The 25,381-nt window shown below is 31.5% G+C and overlaps 6 protein-coding genes across 9 annotated transcripts; 3 read left to right on the top strand and 3 right to left on the bottom strand.

Moving 5' to 3' along the window:
- Positions 1-1,913: 1,913 nt before the first annotated feature.
- Positions 1,914-6,714, top strand: LOC101255384 (homeobox protein knotted-1-like 2). Of its 2 annotated transcripts, none has more exons than XM_069295258.1 (5): positions 1,914-2,309; positions 2,561-2,692; positions 2,987-3,113; positions 6,072-6,343; positions 6,431-6,714. In XM_069295258.1, exons 1-5 carry the CDS (start codon positions 2,061-2,063, stop codon positions 6,587-6,589), a joined length of 939 nt encoding a protein of 312 aa, XP_069151359.1. In that variant the 5' UTR covers positions 1,914-2,060; the 3' UTR covers positions 6,590-6,714. The 2 variants fall into 2 exon arrangements, with proteins under 2 accessions (XP_069151359.1, XP_069151357.1); XM_069295256.1 differs by having other exon boundaries at positions 6,069-6,343.
- Positions 6,715-9,245: 2,531 nt separating this feature from the next.
- On the top strand, positions 9,246-11,583 carry CRK1 (cysteine-rich receptor-like protein kinase 1). The gene is made up of 6 exons (NM_001282074.1): positions 9,246-9,849; positions 9,990-10,109; positions 10,195-10,545; positions 10,639-10,873; positions 10,949-11,093; positions 11,188-11,583. The coding sequence occupies exons 1-6, from the start codon at positions 9,246-9,248 to the stop codon at positions 11,581-11,583; spliced, it is 1,851 nt and encodes a 616-aa protein (NP_001269003.1).
- A 1,548-nt stretch (positions 11,584-13,131) lies between these two features.
- LOC101256169 (SUMO-conjugating enzyme SCE1-like) lies at positions 13,132-16,110 on the bottom strand. 3 transcript variants are annotated; one of them, XM_010320693.4, is made up of 5 exons: positions 15,917-16,110; positions 15,657-15,740; positions 13,845-13,997; positions 13,641-13,757; positions 13,132-13,538 (listed from the first exon to the last, which is right to left on the bottom strand). In XM_010320693.4, the coding sequence occupies exons 1-5, from the start codon at positions 15,983-15,985 to the stop codon at positions 13,467-13,469; spliced, it is 495 nt and encodes a 164-aa protein (XP_010318995.1). In that variant the 5' UTR covers positions 15,986-16,110; the 3' UTR covers positions 13,132-13,466. The 3 variants fall into 3 exon arrangements, with proteins under 3 accessions (XP_010318995.1, XP_025885843.1, XP_069151662.1); XM_026030058.2 differs by having other exon boundaries at positions 13,132-13,394; positions 13,652-13,757; positions 15,917-16,102; XM_069295561.1 differs by lacking the exons at positions 15,657-15,740; positions 15,917-16,110 and adding an exon at positions 15,360-15,519.
- Positions 16,111-17,514: 1,404 nt separating this feature from the next.
- On the bottom strand, positions 17,515-18,194 carry LOC101256470 (SKP1-like protein 1B). The gene has a single exon (XM_004236178.5). It carries the CDS (start codon positions 18,085-18,087, stop codon positions 17,632-17,634), a length of 456 nt encoding a protein of 151 aa, XP_004236226.1. The 5' UTR covers positions 18,088-18,194; the 3' UTR covers positions 17,515-17,631.
- Positions 18,195-19,719: 1,525 nt separating this feature from the next.
- Positions 19,720-24,793, bottom strand: LOC101255680 (histone-lysine N-methyltransferase ATX4-like). The gene is made up of 2 exons (XM_069295560.1): positions 21,811-24,793; positions 19,720-21,744 (listed from the first exon to the last, which is right to left on the bottom strand). The coding sequence occupies exons 1-2, from the start codon at positions 23,057-23,059 to the stop codon at positions 21,125-21,127; spliced, it is 1,869 nt and encodes a 622-aa protein (XP_069151661.1). The 5' UTR covers positions 23,060-24,793; the 3' UTR covers positions 19,720-21,124.
- On the top strand, positions 19,777-20,938 carry LOC101256758 (uncharacterized). The gene has a single exon (XM_004236179.5). It carries the CDS (start codon positions 19,777-19,779, stop codon positions 20,767-20,769), a length of 993 nt encoding a protein of 330 aa, XP_004236227.1. The 3' UTR covers positions 20,770-20,938.
- Positions 24,794-25,381: the final 588 nt, after the last annotated feature.

Raw genomic sequence — 25,381 nt, 5'->3', positions numbered from 1 at the left:
TATACACACACATTTTAATGGCACTAGGCAGTGCTTCAGTGAAAAGACTGTCAATTATTGCTCGATACCATTAGACTATATATAAACTCTCTTGTTGAGAATCAAGAATGAAGAAATAGTGGTTCAATTATTAGAACAATGGGCAGTAGCGCAAAGATGTATTTGGGTCGTGGATTCAATAAATGTAAATATATTGAGTTGGGTCCAATTTGGATAAATACTTTTTCTATTGGATTCAATTTATGTAGTTTTTTCTATAATTAATTGAGCGTCTGAATATATAATTAAGTGTTTATATACATTTGGTTAAATTCTAAAAGAATTTTGCCCATATTCTCAAATATCTATTAGGTAGTTATGTTTAACATCTATTAAATAACGGAAAAGGGCCTAAAATACCCTTGAAGTATTGAAAATGGTACACAATTACCCTCCATCCACCTATTGGCCCCTAAATACCCTTCACATCCACCTTTGGGTCCAAATTTACCCCTTCATTAACATACCAAAATTAAAAATAATTAAATAATAATTTTTAATGACGTGGCACTCAACGATTGGTTGTAATTTAATTATTTAAAATAATTTTAAACCCACCCATTACCCATCCATTTTAACTAAACCCACCCATTTTAACTAAACCCACACATTACTTTCCCATTCATTTTTCCCTTATTACCCTTCTCTCTCCTAACTTTCCCATTCATTTTATAAGGGAAAGTTAAAATGGGTTTTTTCCCTTGTTTTATTAGTTATGAAGTAAGTTAAAATTATTTCTTAGTGAAGTCTTCCTCAATTTACACAGATTTTCTCGGGAAAACATCTTATTCTGTTTCTTTAATCACATGTCTCGGATTTTTCGTCTCTGAATACAGAGTAGTCTTTGTTAGGGATCTAGACTACCAAACACTATCCATGTGTTTGGCAGAATCCCGTTAAAAATCTACGTATAAATAATTTATCGAAAAAATTAATTGAACTTTTTTTTTGTTAGAATCTAGGACTCATAAATTCAAAATTGTGGATTGTTACGGCTTGTAATGTACTCAGTTTTTATGTAGTACTGCTAATTAGTTTTTGTAATATTCAAACTTATGCAGAAAGTGAAAGAACATGGGGATAGAAAGTGAAGTACCGGAATCAGGCGAAGAAATTGTGTGTGCACAAAAGACGATTTTCTGCCGGAGGAGTTCAAGAGCTGGGGAAATTACGCGAATGCGCTGAGGCAAGAGAAGGATAATATGGGAAAAATGAATGGGAAAGTAATGGGTGGATTTAGTTAAAATGGGTGGGTAATGAGTGGGTTTAAAATTATTTTAAATAATTAAATTACAACTAATCGTTGAGTGTCACGTCATTAAAAATTATTATTTAATTATTTTTAATTTTGGTCTGTTAATGAAGGGGTAAATTTGGACCCAAAGGTGAATGTGAAGGGTATTTAGGGGCCAATAGGTGGATGGAGGGTAATTGTATACCATTTTCAATACTTCAAAGGTATTTTAGGCCTTTTCCGATTAAATAATGAAGTTAACTACATAAACTATATTATTTTCTTTAATACTAACTTCATTTAGAAAGCACATGATGTTTTTTTTTTTGGTTTATTGAGGTCAACACGAATACATATTTGTTGAGTTTATCTATAAAGATTAATTCATTTTCCTTTTTATTTTTTTTTGCAAAAAATGTTTTTTTTTTCAATTAGAAACAAATTAAGATTTGTTTTGCACCATTATTTATTTTATTTTAAAAAAATAATGTTCTCTTAAATTTAAGTCTAACCAAATAATGTCATGAGAGGGAGATAGTATTTATCAATAAAATTTGAATGACAGATTAAGTTTTCCATATAATTCAATTGGTATTAGAAAAATAATATAAAGATGACAGAAGTACTAGCTCCTTTTTCTGATCACCAGGTGCTGCGGCTTATTACAAAACATTTGTTTATACACACACAAAAAGATTCTCCCTTCTCTTCGCCTCTCTTATTATTAATTTACAATTATAACTTGAATTTGAAGAAAATATAGTAAACAATTAAATTATTAAGAATAATGGAGGAAATTATGTACGAATTTGGTGGTTACTCCGATAATCATGATTTGGAGGCGCCGGAATATTTTGAATGTCCGCCGGAGGCGTTTTCCGATGAGGAATTATTTGGATCGGCCGGAAACACTAGGTCGTTGGAAGTAATTTCAGCTACTAATTCATCAATAGTAGAAGAAGAAAATATTCAAGCAAAGATCTCTTCTCATCCTTTGTATACTAAACTTCTTCTGACTTATCTCGATTGCCGCAAGGTAACTTCATTTAATTTATTTTTTTCATTTAGAAAAATCGATAGATTGAGGGGTTCGAGTTAGTCGAGTGAGTCAAAGCACTGTTGAATGAAAAATCTTCAAGAAATTTACCTTTGATTTAGGGTTTTGAAGTGCGCAACTTTCTAGGGTTAATAAGAAATGGAGTACTAATTAATCTTATTTGAAATTTTTTACTGATAATTATAAGTTTATAGTAAGATTTTATTTACTTAATTATATATTCTTTGTAGGTGGGTGCAGCACCTGAGATTGTGGATATGTTGGACAATATTGTCCAAGAAAATGATCTTCATAGGAGATCAATCAGCAGCACTGCCTTAAATCAACCAATCAGTGACGATTCTGAGCTAGATGATTTCATGGTAAAAAATAATTTAAATTCATCCCTTTAATTATCATTTTTTGTATGTTTTAGGGGTTTTGGGGATATATACATATGTGTAATTTCATAACTGGAGTCTGGAGAGGATAGTGCACTGTTTTACCTCTTCTTTGAGAAAATTAAATGTTATTACGATAGACCTATGGTTCAAGTAAAACATAATAACAAATCAAGTATGTATTGAAAATACAGAGATCTACCACAAAAGCAAAAGTAATTTGTAGATGTGTTTGTTTATATCTTTTCGAGTGATTAATGTTGATGTACTACGCAGGTAACTTACTGTGATGTTTTGGCTAAGTTGAAGTTGGATCTGGGAAGGTCTTTCAATGAAGCAACTACTTTTCTTAACGATATTCAAACTCAACTTACCAATCTCTCCACTACAACAAATATCTCAGGTATCTCCTCCATACATAACTACAGACTAGTACTCCAATCGTTTCAATTTATATGATATTTTTTATTTTTTCGTGATTTAAACTATGTGAACTTTGACTAACATTGTTCTAAAATGTATTATTTCACATCTAGTATAATCACACAAAGTAGGGTACTCTCAGTGTACCCAGACTTTACCTCTAAGAGGTTATTTCTGAAACACGCTCGACTCAAATAATAGTGCAAAACAGTAAAAAAAAACAAAAGCAAAAGAAGTACAAAAAATAAAGGATATTGACAAAAATAATATATATTTCATTATATTAACATGGGAAGAATTTCAACCAATGATATTTTCGTATAATTTTTGAATATATCTAACATCCACAATTAGATCACGGATAATATACACCATGGAGCTCAGCACCGGGGAAAACCAAGAAATATGTGTCTAATTTAGATGTCATGTTAAGAAAATAGACTTTGGTGCTGACTCAATCTCAAAAGCTTGCTTAAGATATGAGAATGGTCCAAGACTCGAATAGAAGACTAAGATTCAAAGAGTGTGTTTGGTATTATTATGCACCTTAGTTTAAGTTAAGTAGTACAAGATTCAGAAGTTCTTTTGATCTTCTTGCACTTCAGGTCAAATCAAATTAACTAAGACACATAAAATAATAAATAGATGGAAGTAATCCAAGTATTTGACTTTAATTTGCTTTATTGCTCAAAATGCTTCTATGTAACTGTACTTTTATTGTTCTCTGGCTTTATTGTTGTACTTTTTTTTCCTCTGGCTTTATTGTTGTTTCTAATAGTAGTAGTAGTAATGGTGAAAAAGTGAAATGCAGAAGGTGAATCCTAGATTTACTATAGAAATAACAAACATTTTGAATATGGTACAAGAAATTATAATAAGTTAATGACCTTGAATGAGATAAAATACTAATGTCTACAATATTAATCCACATGATCTATGATGAGTTGCATGCATATAATAAGGTAGCTTTGTTAGGTTCTTTTTAGTTTTATGAATACTTGATAGTTAATTCCTTGAACTATATGCATAGATTGGGTAAGAAAAAAAACACAATTACTATCTCACAAGGCTAGCTGACATGACACAGGTACTTATAAAATATAGCCGTCGTAATGCATAAATATTTCTTTTAACTTGATCTTAGCTGATATGTATACTCTCTAACTTTTGAGTGTGTATAAGTAGACATTGTCCTTCAAATGAGGTATCATACGCTCCACTTTCTGCAAACTTCACTTATAAAATTAGACACAAATATTATTATCTCTCATATGATTTTATCCCACTCTTCAATATGATACTCCAAATAAAAATTAGGAATTATAATTAGTTAGGGGATGGATTCAAATGAATACAAGAATATCACATTTGAAATTAAACCAACAATCGAAAGTAATTTTTCAAGTCCCTTGACTAAAAAAATGGAGAGAAATCTTATAGAGTAATTAATTAGTTTAGAAGGAATATTAGGTTATTAATTAAATATAGTAAGCATGTGATACGGTGACAGAATGAAGTACAATAAAAAGTTAAGTTTCCAATACATATCTCCATGATCTTGTCAAACATCCAATAGTTTGAATCTTCGATTCATCATTGTCTCTAAATCTCAACTTTAAACTGATTTATGGAGTAATTAAATAGTATAAAAGTCATGGCCGTATACATTATATATTCAGTTAGTACACAAAGAAGTTACGTACCTCAATGTTTAGATATTTTAGTTTAAATTTGCTTTTGTTGCTTAATTAATCAAAAGAAATTAAGTATGTGGTCTTTTGGTTATTTTAACTACTTATAGTTCAGTCTAGAAAAGCTGTCATTCCATGCATTAATGTTGGAGATAATTTGTAGTGACAGATTTATGACATTAAAAGCTTATTATATTAACAGATTATATGTGAAACTTTACCCATTTTAATGAGTCAAATGAATTTTTTTTTTGTTACTATCTTTTTAAATATTTTGAAAAATATTATTATTGTAACTTATGACTCTTTTTAGTAGGTCTTCAAATATATAAATTTTATTATATAAAAATCTACCGATCATTTCATATTTGGATTCAGCATTAAAATTTACAATTTGATTCTCAAAACTCCAACTTACTATACCAAAATACATACTATTATATTTCTATATTTTTCTTGCATTTGTCTATATGAGTACTATATATGTATTTATTTTATTGATTTAGTTTTTTGTTTTATCTTTCAATTTTTGAGTTGCGTGAAATGACTTTAACACTACAATGAAAATAATTTTTAGCGGTATTAAATATTGACATTAATAAAAAGTGCTAAAGTCTTTATCGACATTAGTTAAGTGTCATTAAAATCAAATTTAGGGACATATACAAAGAAAATGACAATTTATCACTAAAAATACATATTTTAGCGACTAAATTGCTGCTAATAATCATTTTTGTTGTAATGTAAATTTACTATTTATAACAAGAACAAAAAAATACTATATTAAATATTATCATTTTATAATCATAAAATTTAAATTCAAACAAAGCCGATATAAACGGTTCGAGCAATAAAAGAAACACCAAAAGATATATAGAGAGAGTGTACCATACCTATTTGATTCTCTGACTCTGAAACGACATAACGAACCTACGCCTTTATCACGTAACCTGGTCTTGTCCTTTACTTCAATATTTTATCGGTTTATTTTTACTTTTTTGACATTCATTTTATGAAAGTGATTTGATTATTTAAACGTTGAATTGGATACAATATTTTAAATTTATATGTAAAATAGTATAAGTTGCATTCCTTCCATACGTAATTAATACGACGAAACATATATTTTATGATATTTGATTCTCAAACTGTTATTCCTACGAACAAAACCATATATACTAGTAATGAAGTATAATTCGTAGCTAATTTTAATTTAATTTTTTTTCTGTTGAATACTTTGAAAGAAGAAGACGCGGAGGCGAAGGCGGAGGCGGAGGCGGAGGAAGGTGATAGACTGGGTGGTAGGGGCAATAATGGGCAGCAGCAGAAGAGTAGTGATGAATCAGGGAGTGAAGTAAAGTTTTTAAAGGATAAATTAATGGAAAAGTACAGTGGATATATAACAAGTTTAAAGCATGATTTTTGCAACAAGAATTATAACAAGGGGAAGCTACCAAAAGAAGCAACACAAATTTTGCTCAACTGGTGGACTACGCACTATAATTGGCCGTATCCTACGGTAGATAAAAGTTATTTTAGTAATTCAGATGAATTTCTAAATTTTAGAATTGATTGAGTTTTTTTTTTAATTGTGTGGTGAATGCAGGATGGAGAGAAAAAAAGTCTAGCAGAATTAACAGGTTTAGATCCAAAGCAGATTAACAACTGGTTCATAAATCAACGGAAACGACACTGGAAATTACCTTCACAAAACATGCAATTTGCTCTTATGGAAACCACCATATATGGTCACTTTTCTCAATAATTTTTGTGTATATAGTACCAAACTAAATATCTTTCCACCAATTTATGTGGTTTTATTTCTAACAAAATTATGGTTCTAACTCCAAGTTTCAAAGATTTTATTGAGGATTTACAAATTTTATGTAATTTCGTGTTTTGAGCTTGTTTATATTGTCGATCTTAAATTTGAATAAATGAAAAGAAGTGTCGATACTTAATTGGAAACAACATCTTTATAGGGTAGCGTGCATCTTACCTTCTCCATATTCTCCATATTCCACTTGTGGATAAGAGCAGTGCGGTAGCCACATAGTGGTAAGGGTGTCCAATTGGGCATCCTTCGTCCGAAAAAATAGCATATACATAAGTAAAATGATATTCGAAATGGTTAAATAACATATTTTGAATAGTCTTAACATAACAAACTGCTATTTCTGAATACCATTTATAAAAATTTTGACTCCACTGCAAAATATGAGATAATATTTTATAGGGTTAAATTGAGGTATGTCATACGTGAATCTGTGCTCTTTAGGTAAAACAAAATATTTTATGTACATATATATTCTATAACTAATACTGTGAATGTGCTCCTAAAATATTTTATGTAAAATTTATATTGCAAATAACATATTATCACCTTCAAATTTATTGGTATTTATTAATTTTTTTTAATCATTTTTACTATAGAAAGTATGTATATCTTTCTAATAAAAAGAATATATTCTTAATTGAAAATTGACTAAAAGTGTACAAAGAAAAAATCGTACAAATATAATATTCAAATAAGAATACTAAAATTTTATATGCTAGGCTAATGTATGCAAAATAATAAATTATATACATTCTCAATAATAATAACAACAAAATAATAGAAAGTTGTATAATAACAACACATAAGAAACATAAACACTAAACAAAACAAACAAAAGAGACAAGATAAGAGAGCATATAAATTTTCTCCTTTTTTTCAATGTTTTTAAGTGTGTATAATATTGTGTCAAATATCACTATTTATAAGAAATAATTGACAAACATAAAGAGTTGACATAAATATGACATTAATTCATTTGAGATCATAGATGAAGATGAGGCTGTGATTAAAAAATTATAACAAATATAATCCGTGTGAGTTACATATATTCACATTATGGAGAGTTAGTAATAATAAAATTTTACGTAATATACTTTAGAGGAATACAAATATTTATATATAAAAAAGAATATAATATAGAGTAAATATAACCATTCATATTTACTGTTAGAATTTGAACTAATGGAAAATTCATTAATTTACTATAACATGAAATTAATAGAAAGAATACATATTCAAGAGACTTTTAGGTGATTGATGATTTGTTATTTAATATTTACTTTATTAAATAATTTATAATATTTAAATTTAATGTAAGACTTAGATCTTTATCTAACCTTTGTCTGAAATTCTTGTCATTATTAATATGATATAATGATGATTAGTAGCACACTATTATTTAATTTGCTCCCACCGTGCTATAATAAGGTTAAATGGTGATCATTTCTCACATTTTTCCTGCCTTTTTTTTTTTGTTGGCACACCCATGTTATTGGATTACACCAGGTCTTTTTACTCCTGCCAAATTTTTTTTATCTTTTTGCTTTTTTGGTGATTCAAATTCGTAACATTGAAAGTGAAGAATGCTTATCATCTGAATAACTTCCTCTCTTGTGGAATTACACCAGTTTGTTATTATTATTGACAAATTTTATGTTTGATCTTCACCTTATTTGCTATCCCAAGCCACTCTTTTGTTCCGCTAGACTGTAGACCGATAATGTAAGTAAGCTCATACTTACTATTCATTTGTTACAACGGATGATAAACATAAACATAAATAAAAATTCTTCTATAAATACGTATATAAAAATCGAGATGAAAACAACGGTCACCCTACATCTGCTGCTAAAAATGTGGATTTATCCTGGAGTTATAGTTTTAGCTTAATAGAAATGAACATATTAATGATACAGATTAATAATAAAGTATAAAAATTATCAAAAAAAAAAAAAAGAAAAAAGCCAACATCTTAAATGATTTAATTACCAAACACCATTATGATTTAAGAGCTGAGATGGAACCTAAAAATTAATATTAGCCATTTATATTATTATGATTTCATCGAAAATCATTAAGATTACATTCAATTTTCCCCAAACGGGATAGTCCCGTTATTTTCTTCTCTCTTCCTCAGCGAAAAAAATTAATTTTTCACAAACACATTTATGCATTCTCATGTGTGTTTGCATAAAATAAAAAGAGAAAGGAAGAAGAAGAAGGAAAGGTGGAGAAAATTGAAAATAAACTCCAATTTTAGATATTTTTCCATAAACATCTTTTTTCAATCCTTTACAAACATGTTTTTTATTTGTTACAGAAATACCAAATTGTTCATTGTACAAATGGAACATATAGAGTAGCTTAGCATCATCAATCTTTGTCCTGTTCTCGTTACGAAGAAAAATTCAATGCCTTTTGCACCAATATACCTTGAACATGTTACGTTCATGTCTACAATTATTTTCATATTTATGATCCTCCGTCTCTTTGTGATCCGAGAGCTTCTGTTGCGAATATTTCTTGCAAGCCTCGAGCAAATGTGGCGATTAATGTTGATTTAACGCCAAAATTTACACAACTTATGGAGACTCTCCATGATTTCATTGTGCAAAACAAGTCTGCAACGTATGATATGAATACGAATGCACCTGATATTTATGGAATGGTGAAATGCCATAATGATCTTTCTCACGATGATTGCAAGCTCTGTTTTGAAGAAGCTAAAACTAAGCTAACAAAATGTATTCCTGCTCCTGGTGGCTCTGTTCATCTAGACGGTTGTTTTCTCAGATATGAAGATTATACTTTTTTCGATGAGAGTATACAGAATAATTCGTCTGTTTATGTTTGTGGTGCTCCCACGGATATAACGAATGATCAGTACATGAAGAGGGATTTTGCTGCAGGAGTTGATCGTGCAATTGTGAATGTTACAAGCACGTCGATAGTCAATGGTGGATTCGGGGCAACGATTGTGAAAAGTGGATTGCTTGCTATTTATGCATTAGGACAATGTTGGGATTATTTGCAACCCGAAATATGCACAAAGTGTTTGAACGATGCTGGAGATATGCTAAGGAAATGTTTGCCTGCTGCAGACGGAAAAGCTATGAATGCTGGTTGCTATTTGAGATACTCTTCTAATAAATTCTTCGAAGATGGAGCACTAGTCCTCGCTGATAAAGGTAACACGAAAGAATTTCTTGTTAATTAGTCTCTGGAACACTAACCTCCCACTATGCACGGGTTTAGAAAAGGAAATATTTGTTACTTGTATACGTATTTTTTAGCTAACATTTGGTCTGGTGTTCAATTTTTTTTTCAGGACCAACAAAGTCTAAGAATGTATGGGTAATTGCAGCGATTGTATTATCGTCTATCTTGGGAATATTTGCTATTTTAGGGGCCTTTTTAGGCTATAGAAGATATTCTCAGGACAAAGGAGGTATACTTTCAAATCTTGAATTTCATAAATCAGTTTCTGTTTGTTCATGTTCTGATGGATCTTCTGCTTATCGCGATATATATAGGTGCAAATAGGATTCATAAGATTCCACTGGCTCTTGAGACGTCGAAACTAAATTTCAAGTATGAAATGCTAGAAGAAGCAACAGGGGGGTTTGATCCTTCAAACAAGCTAGGCCAAGGTGGATCTGGTTCAGTATATAAAGGGATTCTTCCTGATGGCAAAACAATTGCTGTGAAAAAGTTATTGTACAATACGCGTCAATGGGCAGAGGAGTTCTTCAATGAGGTCAATTTGATCAGTGGTATTCAGCACAAGAACGTTGTGAAACTATTGGGATGTAGCATAGAAGGACCCGAGAGTCTTCTGGTTTTCGATCATGTATCTAACAGGAACCTTGATCAATTGCTTTTCGGTAACTATTCTACAAGTTTAATCTAACTAGTAGTAGTATTTTACTGTACCTTTCTAGGGACGGATTCAATGATTTGATTGCTTTTTCTTGAAGATAAGAACAAACGTCAATTTTTAAGCTGGAAAGAGCGATTTGATATTATATTGGGAATAGCAGAAGGGATAGCACATCTTCATGAAGGAAGCAAAGCAACGATCATCCACAGAGATATTAAAAACAGTAATATTCTAGTTGATGATGAACTCGTCCCAAAAATAGCTGATTTTGGACTTGCTCGACGTTTTGCTCCCAATAAAACTCATGTCAGCACCGGAATTGCAGGAACATTGTAAGTTATCAATGTCTGAAATTGGTTCTTCTACAAGAATACTTCTAGTCTATAATATGATTAACTCTGTTGTAGGGGATATCTAGCTCCTGAATATCTTCTTCAAGGATGTTTAACAGAGAAAGCAGATGTTTATTCATTTGGAGTGGTGGCCATAGAGGTTGCGTGTTGTATAAAGAGCAACGTCTTTGTGAGTGATAACGGATCAGTTCTACAATCTGTAAGTCTCAAAACCATCTTTATTCAGTAACAAACTTAAGCTTTTAGATGATCAGTTGGTCATATAGTTTGTGTTTTCTTAACTCTTGTAATAGGTGTGGAGAAATTACAAGTTGAATAAGATTACGGAGTCAATTGACAGTAGGCTGATGAGTGACTTTCAAGAACAGGAGGCATCGCGTGTGCTTCAGATAGGACTATTGTGCACACAAACCAGAAGATTTTCGCGACCATCTATGTCTCAAGTGGTAAGGATCCTAAGAAACGAAGAAATTGAAATTCCAACGCCAACGCAACCTCCATTCCAGAACTCAAGTTTACTAGCTCCTCCAGATACAAGTAGTTCATCCATAACCAAAGATAGTCTCTGCTCAGAATGGTATTCCACAGATGGAATTTCTATTCATTCTTCTGAGTTTGCCAGCATTTCTAGTTCTCAATCAGGTGATTTTTCGACGTGTGAAAACAGTAGACTTTTGAAAATTGCTTGAGGATTTTGGTTGCTTGCAATTAGTCCTCTTCAGGGCAATGAACCAAAGATCAATGACATGTAAATCACGGCATTGCTTTCGTTGGTGTAACTGTAACTGTAACTATACAATTCAAGAGGATGAAATAGATTGAATCGATAGAGCTGTTTATGGAAATGTTACATTGCGAGTACCCGAAAATGTTATTCAGTTTCTTGTCCTGATATAATGGTCTCAGTAGTTGAGCTTCTCTGAAGCAAAAGACTAGTATTGAATTCATGTGACAAGAGACAAAAACAAAGTTGATTGCTCATATGGCAGTCACGCATCTAACGGTTATTATCTCAGAAAATCACATTTATTACTAAAGGAAATTGGAATGAAGAAAGATTTCTCAGATAATAACTATAAGTTGATTGACTATCTGAGAGAAATATTAGATGGTCGTTGTCTAACTTTTTCAATAACTATAAAATTATAGACCATGATTTTAATGTTTTCTCATGCTCAAATTGGATCATTAGACCATGATTTAAAGGCCCATATTTCATAAGTTGCAATATGGAGGTCATTTACTGATGAAAATTTGTGTATTAAATTGAAAACATAACAAATTACTCCATATGTACCTTGCCTATTTGGGAAGTCTGTGTAACCCAAATTTGTCCATTAATAACTTAATAAGAACTTGTCGTATTGGTCTCTTATTTTTGAATATTTATGATGCTGAATGGGTAGTGCAACATATTTTTTTAAAACCATAAAAAGAAAAGACCAAATTTCCATTAAAAAAATGATAGACGCAGATTCTTATTTGGCAAAAATCCATTGAAGGTGTACTTTTTAATGGAAATTTTAGAATTTTCATATTTTTTTTAAATTTTGTGTCTAGTCAAATTATGTCATACATATTGAGACGACTATTATTTTATCTAAAACAACATATTAGCTACCATCCAGTCAGCCTACCCAAAATGATGATATTTTTATATTGGAGTATTTAATTCCAACCATGTTCCTACAAAACTCCCTATATAAAACGCAAATATAAACCCTAGTAAAGCCTCATTTGAGTGTTCGCCTCCTTTGCTTCTTTCTTTTTTCTGAAATATTTTTTTCATTTTACAGTAATTTTTTTGTTTCACTTCATGGATTTTTATGTATATATCTCATTCAATATAAACATATTTTCTTTTTGCATCATTTTTTTTTATGTACTAACAAAACATGTAGTTTTATTTGTGATGAAATAATGTGCAAAAACTTCCATCCGCTTGTAAAGCAATAATGAGCAAAGCGGCCATATTTTTGCACAAAGGGAAATTAATGCTTTGAGGAATTAGGTGGTGTGCCTTTTTCTGGATCTAAAAGGTTCAACTTTACTTATAATTTTGACCTTCCTAGATTCAAAGGGCAGACATTGAAGATTTTTCATGTCAACATTATAATCAAATATTTTTCGTAAGATTTTTGAGTTCAAGTCCCGAATATAGAGAGAAAACTTCACCATCAAATACGAGACTTTCCAGTTCAGACACCGGAAGGTAAACCAATTTTAAAAAGGGAAACTTTTATGCTCACTCCAAAAATAAGTTAGATATATTGCTCAGGGTAGTTAAATAAGTTATTTAACAATCCTCCAAACAAAAGGAACCAGGATACAAAGATGCCCTATTGCCCTTAACATCCTACTGACATTGCTAAGACTCAAGAGGATTTAATTAGTTACATAAGTACTAGTTCTAAAGCAGCTAATTAATATTACAGTAGAGCTGGATATTGATTAGCCTGCGCCCTCACTCGTTTCTTGTACTCAGTTTTATCTTGCAAGAGTGATAATCGCAATATTATTATTCATAATGACGGTTCAGATAAATTTGGGAAGACATTTCGATTAAGAATTCTTATAGAGGACGGTGGTTATGGAGAGATCTGACTCTGTTGGGCAATATGCATAGATGATTCAAGTACAACAACTGACAACATTGTAAGGATTAGGTGTAAGAAAAGAAATCCGGGAAGTGATGAATGTGAAAGACGAAAATTGACTAAAAACGTGTCAAACTCAAGTACGATACCTTCTTCACATAGAGCTTATAGCACTCAGATTGTGCTGAAGAACTTGGATTTGGCTCGTCGAGTAGTTCTTGGATGCCCACCAAAATTTGTTTAACTGTAATGGCTGGACTCCACCCCTAGGAAAAGGTATTTGCAACAATTTAGAGGTGTAAATACAAATCAGCAACAGAGGACACAATGCAATGGCAGCAATAAGTACTTACCAAGCCCGTGTTGAGGATAGACAAACATACATCTCCTGAAGGATAAACATTTATATGAAAGAAACCTCGAGGAAACTTGCACTTCGGGGGTTGACTAGGATAGTCTTCACTGAAGTGCATAGTCAGTGGATAGTGACCTCCCTCCCAGTCGGTCTGTAAAATTTGAACATTATTCTTCACAGTCGCACTCAAGAAATAAGATGAAAAAGAGGATTTCGATTACAGTAAACACAAGCCTTACCCAATCACTAAATTTCCAAAAAAGAAAGTAAAAGACTTAAAAGTAAGAGCAAATGATTCAACAACTCAAAAGTTAGAAGGAGAAAGCACTTCTACACAAGCAATGTGTGACAGATTGATCAAGTAATCACGGAAAGTGTCTAGTGTGATCATTTCATCACTACATAACTAGTCAATGTGTCGAAAATTAATAGGGATCGCAAAATTAGGAAAATCCACCTGAATTTCAACTAGAAAGAATTGTGATCCAAGAGGGAAACACGAAAGCCAATTGGATGTAAGGGGACAAAAATATCACATTTTTTCGTGTTATGTGCAGCTTGTTACTCAGACCTGTTACTTGTTTGAGGCAAACGACATGAACTGTGATTCGATACAAATATTAGTACCATTGAGATTCAAAGTCTATTTCAAGGACCTGGAGTCTATCACAGAACAACAACAAATTGATTCAGATATCATCACTATATTTACACCTCTGAGATTGACAAAGTCATCTAGCACTATTCCCATAGCTTCTAGTTCTTTGATTTCGCTTATCATATGTGCTTTTTTTTGTGCTTCTGTTATTGCATTATTTCATTGTCGTTACTGTTCTTTTTTCTATACGTTGTGTACTGCTCTTCATTTAGCATTTTTTCGGTGTTGTTACTGCTCTCGTTTTTGTATTCCCTTTTTCAAACAGTTAGGAAATTTTTACTTAAGTCTACGGCCTATCAAAAACAGCCCCTTTATTTTTACAAGGTAAAGGGATAATGTCTGCGTACATTCTACCCTCCCTAAACCTCACTTGTAGCATTACACAGTGTATGTTGGTTAAGATTGATCAAAGAGATGAATACCAATTAGCAGACATCCAGCTTTTTCTCATAAATTTCAGTAATTCAGGTGTTCACGAGACTAGCTGAAACTGTTAGTAGACTCAACTCCATGATTTCTATCTGGAATCAACCAGTACTAAACAATAACTATAATCAGCAAAGAGATATTAATTGCTAAGCGGAACACGAACATTATGAATGAATTTGTTACTTTTTCTTGAATTGCAGATATATTTTTAACTTTTTCTCCATTGTGCCTTTTTTTCTACCAAAATTCACAACTTTAACAGCAGGGAGCACTATATAAAGCTTTTCACCTCTAACAACATATATATATATATAGAAAATAGAGAGGACCAACAGTAATACAGATTCTGAAGCCTAGGACAAAAACTAGCACAAGTACTCCGATCATGTACTACAATTCAAGGAACAAATCCCGAATTTAACTCACTATATTTTTAAGGATAGGCCAAAATAGATGCACCAAAACAGTTGCATCTACCCCGAGTAATTCTTCTATTGCCAATATTACTGTGGAGTTATAACCGTGTTTTTCCATAAGCTCACAAATATATTTTGGGTTTTTTCGTTTTTCAACTTTTATTTTTCATTAACCAACTGTATTACTGTATTATATATTTTGGGCATATATTTTGGGCATATGACAAACATCAATACATATGTATATTGGGCACATGACAAACAGATACCACAGTAACTTCAGAAAAATTCACAGTAAAAAACTTACCCCAGGTTTACCCGGGATAATACAACGCCACAACATCAAATTGGCAGACCCATCAGGACCAGTCTCCGGCCTTGCCACAAAACCCTAACCATAAAAACATTGACATAAACAAAAATTAATTTGGTTTAACCCACCAAAATTCCACATTGAGATAAAAAAAAAACCCAATTTCCTGTTGATATTAAATTAAGAATGAAAAAATATTTATTTCGATTTCGATTTTTTAATTAAAAATAAGAGTAAGATTACAAGGAACGCACATGTGGGTGATTCTTACGCCATGCTTTCCTCTCCTCAGTGAGACGGCCACGCGCGATCCCACCAGCCATGTTTTTTTCTGTCAAAATCAATGGAGTTATGAACTGAAGCTAAAAGGTTTTTATTTATTTATTTATTTTTGTGGGAAAACAAAGGGTCCTATTGCTTTTATACACTTGTTATATTTTGTAAAATCTTGATTTATATCATACCTGTCCTTAATTATAGTTTATTGATAACTTTTCAAAATACAAAAGATATACTTCTATGAGATAAATAAATAAAATACATCCGTGACGACATGGATTTAATATGTATTAGTTTTTGCTTTAAGTTATATGACATAAATTTACAAAGTTTATTGAAAATTTTATAAGTTTTTTATTAAAAAAAATAATTTAAACAGTTTATTATTGTGATTTATAGAAATTTTTGAATTAATATATTATACTCGATCTGTCATAATTTATATGATATTGATAGGATTTTGAGAGTATTCAAATTTATTTACATATTTTTTTTATATTTTAAGTTGTTAATTATTGTAATTTATATAATTTTATAATTTTCAATAATACATGTTACTTTTTCTGTCTCAATTTATATGACAATGATAAAATTTTGAGAATTAATTTAAGAAAATCATATGATTTTTAAATATAATTAGTTATTGCGATTTTCCATATTTTTTAATTTAAAATCATAAAAAATAACGGACTAAAAATATTAAAATAAATAAATTTAAAGAGAGAAAATATTGATTTTTTTAAGAAATATCATTGAGTAAAAGCAAACGTAACAAACAATTGCCGTTTTTTAACCGATTCCATAAAAGTCCTAATGCTAAACATATAATGACATCATAAAAATTGAACTAACTTAAAAGATTTTCAAGGGATATATCAATTAAAATTATGAAAAAATTATTGAAATACACGTCAAAAGCATCTAAAATTTCTTGTTTAATTAATGTATTCGAGCTAATGTATTTTAGTCAGTATTTAATGTATCCGAGCTATACATTATGTATCTAATTTATATTATAATTTATTCGAGATACTCTTTTATATATTCAAGCTACATATTATGTATCTGATTTGTGTTACTTTTTAAGAGATCAATGTAATTACAAAATTAACGAGGGATAAATTATATTTCATATTAAAACTAGGAGATTTATGTAAATTATTTCTTTCTTAATTATGTATAGAAATATTTATTTAAATTAAATTAAAATAAAAAGGCTAAATGAACACCAAAATGAGTAGTATTTTTATTGAAAACTCACATTATTAATCCCTGAGTATGAACTCAAAAAGAGGTATTTATGTATTGATTGTAAAAAATATATTATGTTTTTGTTTTAATTTAAGTGATATATTCTTGTAAGGCATAAAGTCAAAGAGGGGAAAAATTAACTCTTAAAATTTATAATTTAAACAACTTTTGACCTTTATTTTGATTTATAAATTATTTTAACCAAAGGTAGAGATATTTTTTTAAAATTATGTTTGTTCCTATCACAGAGAATTTTGGAGAGTAATATTGATATTTAACAACACGGAATAACGCCTTTTTTTTTTTCAAAATCAGAAAACGATTTTATAAAAAGGGACGATAGAATATAAAATTTCATAAAATAAAATAAGATATAGCTAACTAGACAGTTTTAATCCTAAAATTAAAAAAAAAAGGAATATTTAGAATAACTATAAAATTATTCAAAAGCCCAAACATTCTCGTTGCGGATCTCTTCTTCTTCCTCTGGAGTAAAATCATTTTCGATATTAAATTCTTTACGTATTTCTTCTGGTGTTTTCCCTTTAATCCTATTAGCAACTTCTTGACAGATCATATCCAACATCTCCGCATCGTTAAGAAAATTAGCAGCTAAGATAAGAGCATACAAAATCGATTGGTCCACCTTCACAAAAGCCTTGTCAAAGTCCATCAATTTGTCTTTGGAGATGCCTTCCTCGGAATGTTTCTTCCAGTACTCAATCACTTTGATCATTGTTTTACTATCGACATTAGGCAGGGGAATGACGTTTGAAACGCAATCATCTTCAACCATATTCTTAATAGTTTGTGACCTTATGGCTATCGCCTCGTCCAATACAAATTCCTCCTTATCGTTAGTCTTTAAAGTTAAGAACTTTGTCGAAGAAGACATGATGATTAAAATATATGTGAATAAACTCAAAAGTTCTTGAAGTTTACTTCAAGTTCCGAGTTTCTGTATTTTGAAAATAACTAACAACATCCCTATTTATAAAAGTAAGAAATCAAATTAAAATAGGATTAAGAATCACTTTAACTAACAAATTATAATTAAATATAAATAAGTAAATACCGTAAATAATAAATTTTAAATACCTAGAATTCCTACTTCAACATTGAATTATTATTTCCTACGGAAGGAAACAACATTTACTATAGTATTTAGTAGAATAGTAGTTGAGTTACTATTAGCGCGTTACTTTAGTATATGATTGACAAAATATTATTTTATTTTATGGAAGAATAAGTCCTAAAGCTATTAACTTCTTCATATCTGGATTCTGGCCACACATGATATTTTAAATTTTTTAGAAAATATAAGTAAAAAAAACACATAACATAAAACACGTGAGGAAAAAGAGAAATCAAAACATTTTTTATTTAATGACGTTACCCTCACCTTTTTGTAAATTTGATTTCTTGAGTCAAGTTGTCAATTAAAGCATGCATTTCCCTATTTTTCTTGAAATACTAATAATTATGGAGTGGAAAACATTGACTATGTATGTGGTAACTAGAGATCTTCTAGATTTGATATTTTTTTTTAATTTTTTTTTTTGTTTGAAATTGATGTATGCATGTCTGCGTCCAAGTAAAATGCAATTACAAAGACCACCACAGAAGATTATAAGTAATATTTTTATTTCAATATCAAAAGTAATTTAAATGGCTAACTATGTATAAGAAAATAAATGTTAAATATAGTTTAAAGAATAGATTAATTATTATTTAAACTCTTTCTATATAATGAAATTTTAATGGAAGTCACCACGTCTTAAAATGCATAATTGTATTAGAATTTGGTTTGATACAATGATAATCTCTTAAGTTTATCATTAAGTTCATTTAGCCATTCACTTACGATATGATAAAAAGGTTATGTAGGTGTAAAATGTACACATGAGCTTGTTATATAGTTCAGCGTACTTTGAACTTGATGCAAATCATTATATTAATCCTCAAATTATTGATAATCTTAAGAAAAGACTACTCTAATCTTTTAGCATGGTGGAATATATCTCAATATTCTCGTCAAGTTTAGACCTGTTCTCAAAACTTCTCTCGACTTTTTATTAAGATCGAGCATCATGATTCTACAAGAATTGAGACTAGTTTTCAGTGCTTCTCTTGATCTCTTAGAATATTTCTCTCTGTATTCACCTTAATAACTTGAAAACCTCATTTCGATTAATTATGATGTGCATAATTAAAATAGAAATTATATTTCAGATAATTCACTTATCTACCTATTAGACGTTTGTGAATATACTTTTACTAATTGTTTGGATGCTAAATTAAAATATTTCACATTTCATCATATACTATGATAAAAATAAGACAAAATTCATTACTTGTAGTTGTTAGGATGTTGCGGTCTAAATTGAAAAGTCCATAATAACAGACAGAAACCAAAGGCGGCTACAACTCTGTCTGCCATTCGTCAAATTCATCATCAATTTCCTTTCTCTTTCCATCTTCCTAACTACATTTATACTTAAATCAATCAAAATCATCTTCTTCACTTGATTTTTTCTGAAACTGAGCTTAGTTTCCCTCATTCTCTCTTAACAGATTAGTTTACATGGAGATATATGACAGTGCTTCTACTACTCCTTATATTAGTGCTTGTACAAGCCCTCAACATCGTTATGGCACGTTGTTTCTCAGTGCTCCAACTAGCCCTGCTCGTGTCTCCGCTGCTCTCTCTGATGATTTCCACATGAGTAGTGGTGGGGAAGGTGTAAAAGTACCCGGTGAAGTTCCGTTTAATTGGGAGGAAAGGCCTGGAATTCCGAAATCAAGAGATGAGGGGGAGGAGGAGGATTTTGTTTTCGATTTTAGTGGACAGTTGGAAAGAAGCTCTGTTTCAGCTGCTGATGAGCTTTTTGATGGTGGAAAGATTAGGCCTTTAAAGCCACCACCTAGAGTACAATATGAAGCTCATTACAAACCATTCGATTCGCCTAGATCGCCTAAGCAGAGATTCAAGCAAACTTTCTCTCCGCGAAATAAGAAGGAGGTTGATCCATTTGCTGCAGCCATACAACACACTGCTCGAATAGAAAAAATGGAAAAGCCTAAAAAGACGAGATCTTTATCTGTTCCTGATCTGGTGTTTGATCATGAAAGCAATCAGGAGACCACAAAGACTAGCCCATACTCTTTGTGTTCCGTTTCATCATCGATATCATTATGGTACAGGAAATGGAAACTGAAAGATTTGTTTCTATTCAGAAGTGCTTCTGAGGGTAGAGCAAGCAGTAAAGATCAATTAAACAAGTTTTTGAAGAAAACTCGTGAACAGGAGGAGGACGCGAAGACTTCAAGCTTCAGATCAACTGCTAGTAGTGTTGCATCATCATCGGTATCAACCTCCTTGATGAGGAGGAGGGAGATTTCGGCTCATGAGTTGCACTACACGTTGAATAGGGCATTCTCCGAAGAGATGAAGAGGAAAACATTTTTGCCATACAAGAAATTAGGGGTACTAGGTTGCTTAGGATTCATTCCGTCAATGGATGATACAAGTTTTAGAGGTGTTGCTCCTTCTATGTCCATGAATCGTCGTCAATAACATCTCATTTTCTCTTCAATTTGTTACTGTATAAGTGTATATCGTTGTTTATATGAGGACATAAAACATTTATGACCCCCAATCTTCTTGGAAGAATTAAATCTGTTTGTACAAGTATTGTGTTTGAGATATATATTGTCTATCTATGGAACATGTTAGCGCGAGAAAACGATGAAAAAGGAAAAACTTTCATTACTATACATGTCATGAAGTTATATAGATATTTGCATGTTAATCATAAACAAAAGAATCAAATTAACAGTAAATTGGAGTGTGGGTGGAGAACAAAATATCCCCACAATCCTTTTAACAGTTAGGATGTGGAACAGTCAATAATCTATCTACCTATGCTATTCTAATTCATGAATTTGCTACAGTTGGGAGCTCCACAGTGACAGGGGACTTTAACCTCATCATTCTGATCAGGTTCAAATCTGTAATCAAAGGTTAACTCATTCCCTGCTGAAACATCCTTTTTAGCAAAAAGAACAATTCGTTCCTCGTTTTCTCCAAGACTCATGATCCTTGCAAAGCAATTTGGCATGCATGAGTGGTTGATTAATCTTGCTATGGATCCTTTCATGGTTGCATCAATCACTACTTCTTCAGTTATCCTGAAGAAGTAACAGTTCTTGCCTTGTGACTTGTATTTACGCTCTCTAAGGTCAGCGACACTGCCCCTTATCTTCTCACCCACATACTCAGCTACCATTTCTCCTTCTTGAAGCTTTCTCTTAGCAAAGAGACCCCATCCATGTATACCGGATTTTCCAAAACAAACTCGGTGGTTTATAGTTTTACTCAAATGATGCAATCTCTCTCTCAATGTTGGAAAATTCTTATCCTCTTGAGGTTGTTCTGAGGTTAAACTCTGTATGACTGTTAGTGAGTGATGGTGAGGCATTGTTACCCTGTGGATTATTGGTTCTGGTTTGGCTTTCTTGTCAGTTGATGGTCTGAAAACTCGACATCTACCTGCAGAGAAAGCATTTGGTTGGTTAGCTTCAGCAGATGATGTATCGGAAGGCATGAGCCTCAAACCTTTCAACACACGGCCTCCATTTCTTCTCTGAAGCAACTTTTGGTTCGAGTAAACTCCACCAGGAGTTCGCATGACTAAAATGTTATCCTCACTAGGGGCTTTATGAGAAGCACAATACGATAGCCATTTAGTTGTTTGTGTTCCGTTCTTCTCTGAACACTGCATTTCCATATAGTATCCAGCTCGGGAAGCACACGTGGAGTGATAAGATATCGTGCATTTGCTGCATTGAATGCAAGAACCATGAGTCTGCTGGCATATACTGCACGCTTGATGAAAGGACTTTGATGGAATCGCGAGAAGTCCTGTGGCTGGCTCCATCTTCTCATAATCAACAAAAGCAATTTCAGGTCTAAACCAACCACAAGTAACATGAATCCAAAAAGGATCAACATCAGTAGGTTTCAACGCGCCCCCTTTGACAGGACACAGACAACATTCCCTTTCAACTTCTGGAGTTTCACAAGCCCGGCAAACCCACGAAGCTAAATCTTGAACCTCTCTAGCACCATAACATTCTTGATGAACAGCTATCTGGCACCTACTGCATATAATAATCTTGTTGAAGTCCCAATCTTCAATCCAGCTACAAATCGCGCAACGTTCTACTGTCCACTTTGCATAAACAGGATTATACTTTTCTTGCAAGACTGACATCAATTGCTGCCGCCTATCTATTTTCAAAGGTGTAATAATTCCATGACCATTGTTATTCGCAACCCATTCCCCTAGTGGCTGCATCGTCATCATCACCTTAATACTGACCTTCCACTTTTTCGCTCTGGAACCAGCATGCCGTTCCCATTCACCAACTGTCAGCTTCTTAGCCCTGCAAGAACCACACCTGCACTCAACCATATGAAGTTCTGGAAAATAAATCCCTTCCATTCCATTGCAAATTACACCAATAAAATCAGAGTTTACTCCACAGTCGGGGCATAACGAATTTTCGTTAAGATCACTACAAACTTTCTTACATGCTGAGCAGCATATATTGATTTTCCTCAATTCAACTTTGACCTCACGATCAAGATGGGATCTTGGACTTTCTGCTGAAAAACAGTAATCTTGAACTTGGGGCTGAAAATTTGGCGATTTACATTCTTCAACTTTAAATTGAAAGCTAAAATCTTTGAATCCAGCCCCAAATACTTCGTCAAATTTCTGTTTCTTGGATGTAAAAAACCAATTTTCTCTATAAATTTCGTCGACAATCTCTTTCTCGTTTGTTTTCCGTTTCACCACCATTAGAACTTTACTTCAATCAATATTTAAACTCAAATCAAAGACAATTTAATCTCTTCATCCACGTCGGCAATTTATAAACCCTAAACCCTAAAACACATAAATTCAATTGCAATTCCCAGTAAACCCCTATTTCTCAAGATTTAGGGAGAGTGGAATCCGATAAATCAAACAGAGTATTGCAAATTTATGTTCAACTATTTCTACAAATTCACTTTCACCGTTGCCGTCGCCGTCTACGTCGCCGGAGAAAGAGAAGCCTCCGAATAGAAATAAACGGCAAGACTCATAAAGAGAGAGTTTAAGGAACTACATGTTCCTATTCCCATTCGGACAAGGATTTTCTATATTTATACGTTTCGGTAAACAGTATATGGGCTTCTACTGGGCCTGAATTTTTCAGATAAAAGAAGCCCATTTGGCCATTATTCTATAAGACAGCATCTTCTTGCTTAGTGAATTTAATTTCTTTTAGACAATAAAAAAATATAAAAATTTCAGGAATCCCATAGTGTAATTCAATAATTACACTCTGTCTCGAAAAATTTAGTATTTACAAAAAATCCCTTAAATTTGTTGTGCCGTGATACTTTAGACTCTAGTGATACATGGTAAATTTAAACTGTTGAGAAAAAAATGAGGAAAAAACGGTAAATTTAATGTTGTTACTAAAACAGCTTATTTTATGGTAACAGATCATTGATCAGCATAAATTCAGCAAGTAATTGGATATTAATTTCAAATTTTGAAAATTAAAGATTATATCATCTAGTTTGAATACATTTTTTATGAACAATCTGTTAAATTTCGAACTACAGTAATTTTATTGTTGTTACTGTGAATTTTTTATGATGAATACTTCAATTTTGATGAGACATTCTGGAATTTGGGTGAACGAATTGCAGTATGAAAGTTACAAAATCGACGGAATCGTTGTTGGAGATTTTATATGTATCATCAAGCACAGTTGATGACGCAGTTATTAAACTTAGTGAATGATACATTATAACAATTTTGAAAACATGTATTAGTACATTAACTAAACAACTAATACCTTACTGATACATGATATCAGTTTTCAGAAAATTCATACTACATGAAAAACATGTGATACATATATACTACATGTATCAGTGCATTGACTAAACATTATAACATGTGGTACATATCTAATACATGTATCAGTACATCGACTAAACACTATACACACTGATTCTATATGTATCATCAAGCACAGTTGATGACTCAGTTATTAAACTTAGTGAATGATACATTATAATAAATTTTCAGAACTTCATGATACATGATAATAATTTTCATGATTTTTTGATATATATTGGATTCCTTAAAATTTTTACTAATTTCAACAACAGTTTTAAGTACCAAAATACTAACCCGAGACAATGTAGGCCTAACAACAATGTTTGTTGCTTCTTTTTTCTTTTTTTTGTTGTATTTTGACAACCTTTGATTTTGATGTTTCGCCAGAGTCTTTGTTTGAATCCTTCTGAAGATTCATAGGATCATGCAAAGACTTTTTTCTATTTTCTTTCCAATTTTCATCGTCGGGATCATATATCCTTCTATTAATTAACGGATCCATTACTATGATGTAATAGAACAATTAACAAAAACAAAAAAGGGAAGAAAAGAAGACCTGATGATGGATTAAGAAGAAAAAGATGCTGGGTTAAAACGATGATGGATTAAGAAGAAAAAGACGATGATGGATTAAGAAGAAAAAGAAGAAACCAATAAAATATGTTGGGTTAAGAAGAAGAAAGACGATTATGGAGAAAGAAGAACTGAAAACGTGATGGAGTAAGAACTGAACGGGAGAGAAATTGTTCAAATTTTTGAAATTTCAAATATTTTGAATTTTGAAATTCAAAATTTCAAAATTGGGTGTTTTAATTAAAATTAGTTAAAATTAATAATTCAAAATCCAAAAACTGATTTAAAAGGTGAGTGTTTTAATGGAGAAAAAATAGGCATTAAAATGGGTAATTGTGTATTATAGGAGAGAGAATGTTATGTATCTATAAACTTATACTAAAATTAAAAAAAAAAGAATTATGTAATATTTAAAAAAATAAGGGAAAATTAGAGAATATAAAACTTATAGTTGTGTATTTAAGTTATTTTTATTAATATAGGGAAAGTTGTATGTAATAGCAAATTAATAACCTAAAATAAATGGAATAGCTAGGGTTTGATTTAATTGTGCTCCATAGCAAACGTTAGCTAAAATTTGCCAGCGTCTCTCTCCCAAAAATCTCGCTCACCACTTTCCATTCTCGCTCGCCTCTCTCGCTTTATACACAG

Source organism: Solanum lycopersicum, chromosome 3, assembly GCF_036512215.1.
Source record: "Solanum lycopersicum chromosome 3, SLM_r2.1".
NCBI classification, from domain to species: Eukaryota; Viridiplantae; Streptophyta; class Magnoliopsida; order Solanales; family Solanaceae; genus Solanum; species Solanum lycopersicum.
Note: the sequence above shows the minus strand (reverse complement) of the source record. Positions and strands in the feature narration are given on the sequence as shown.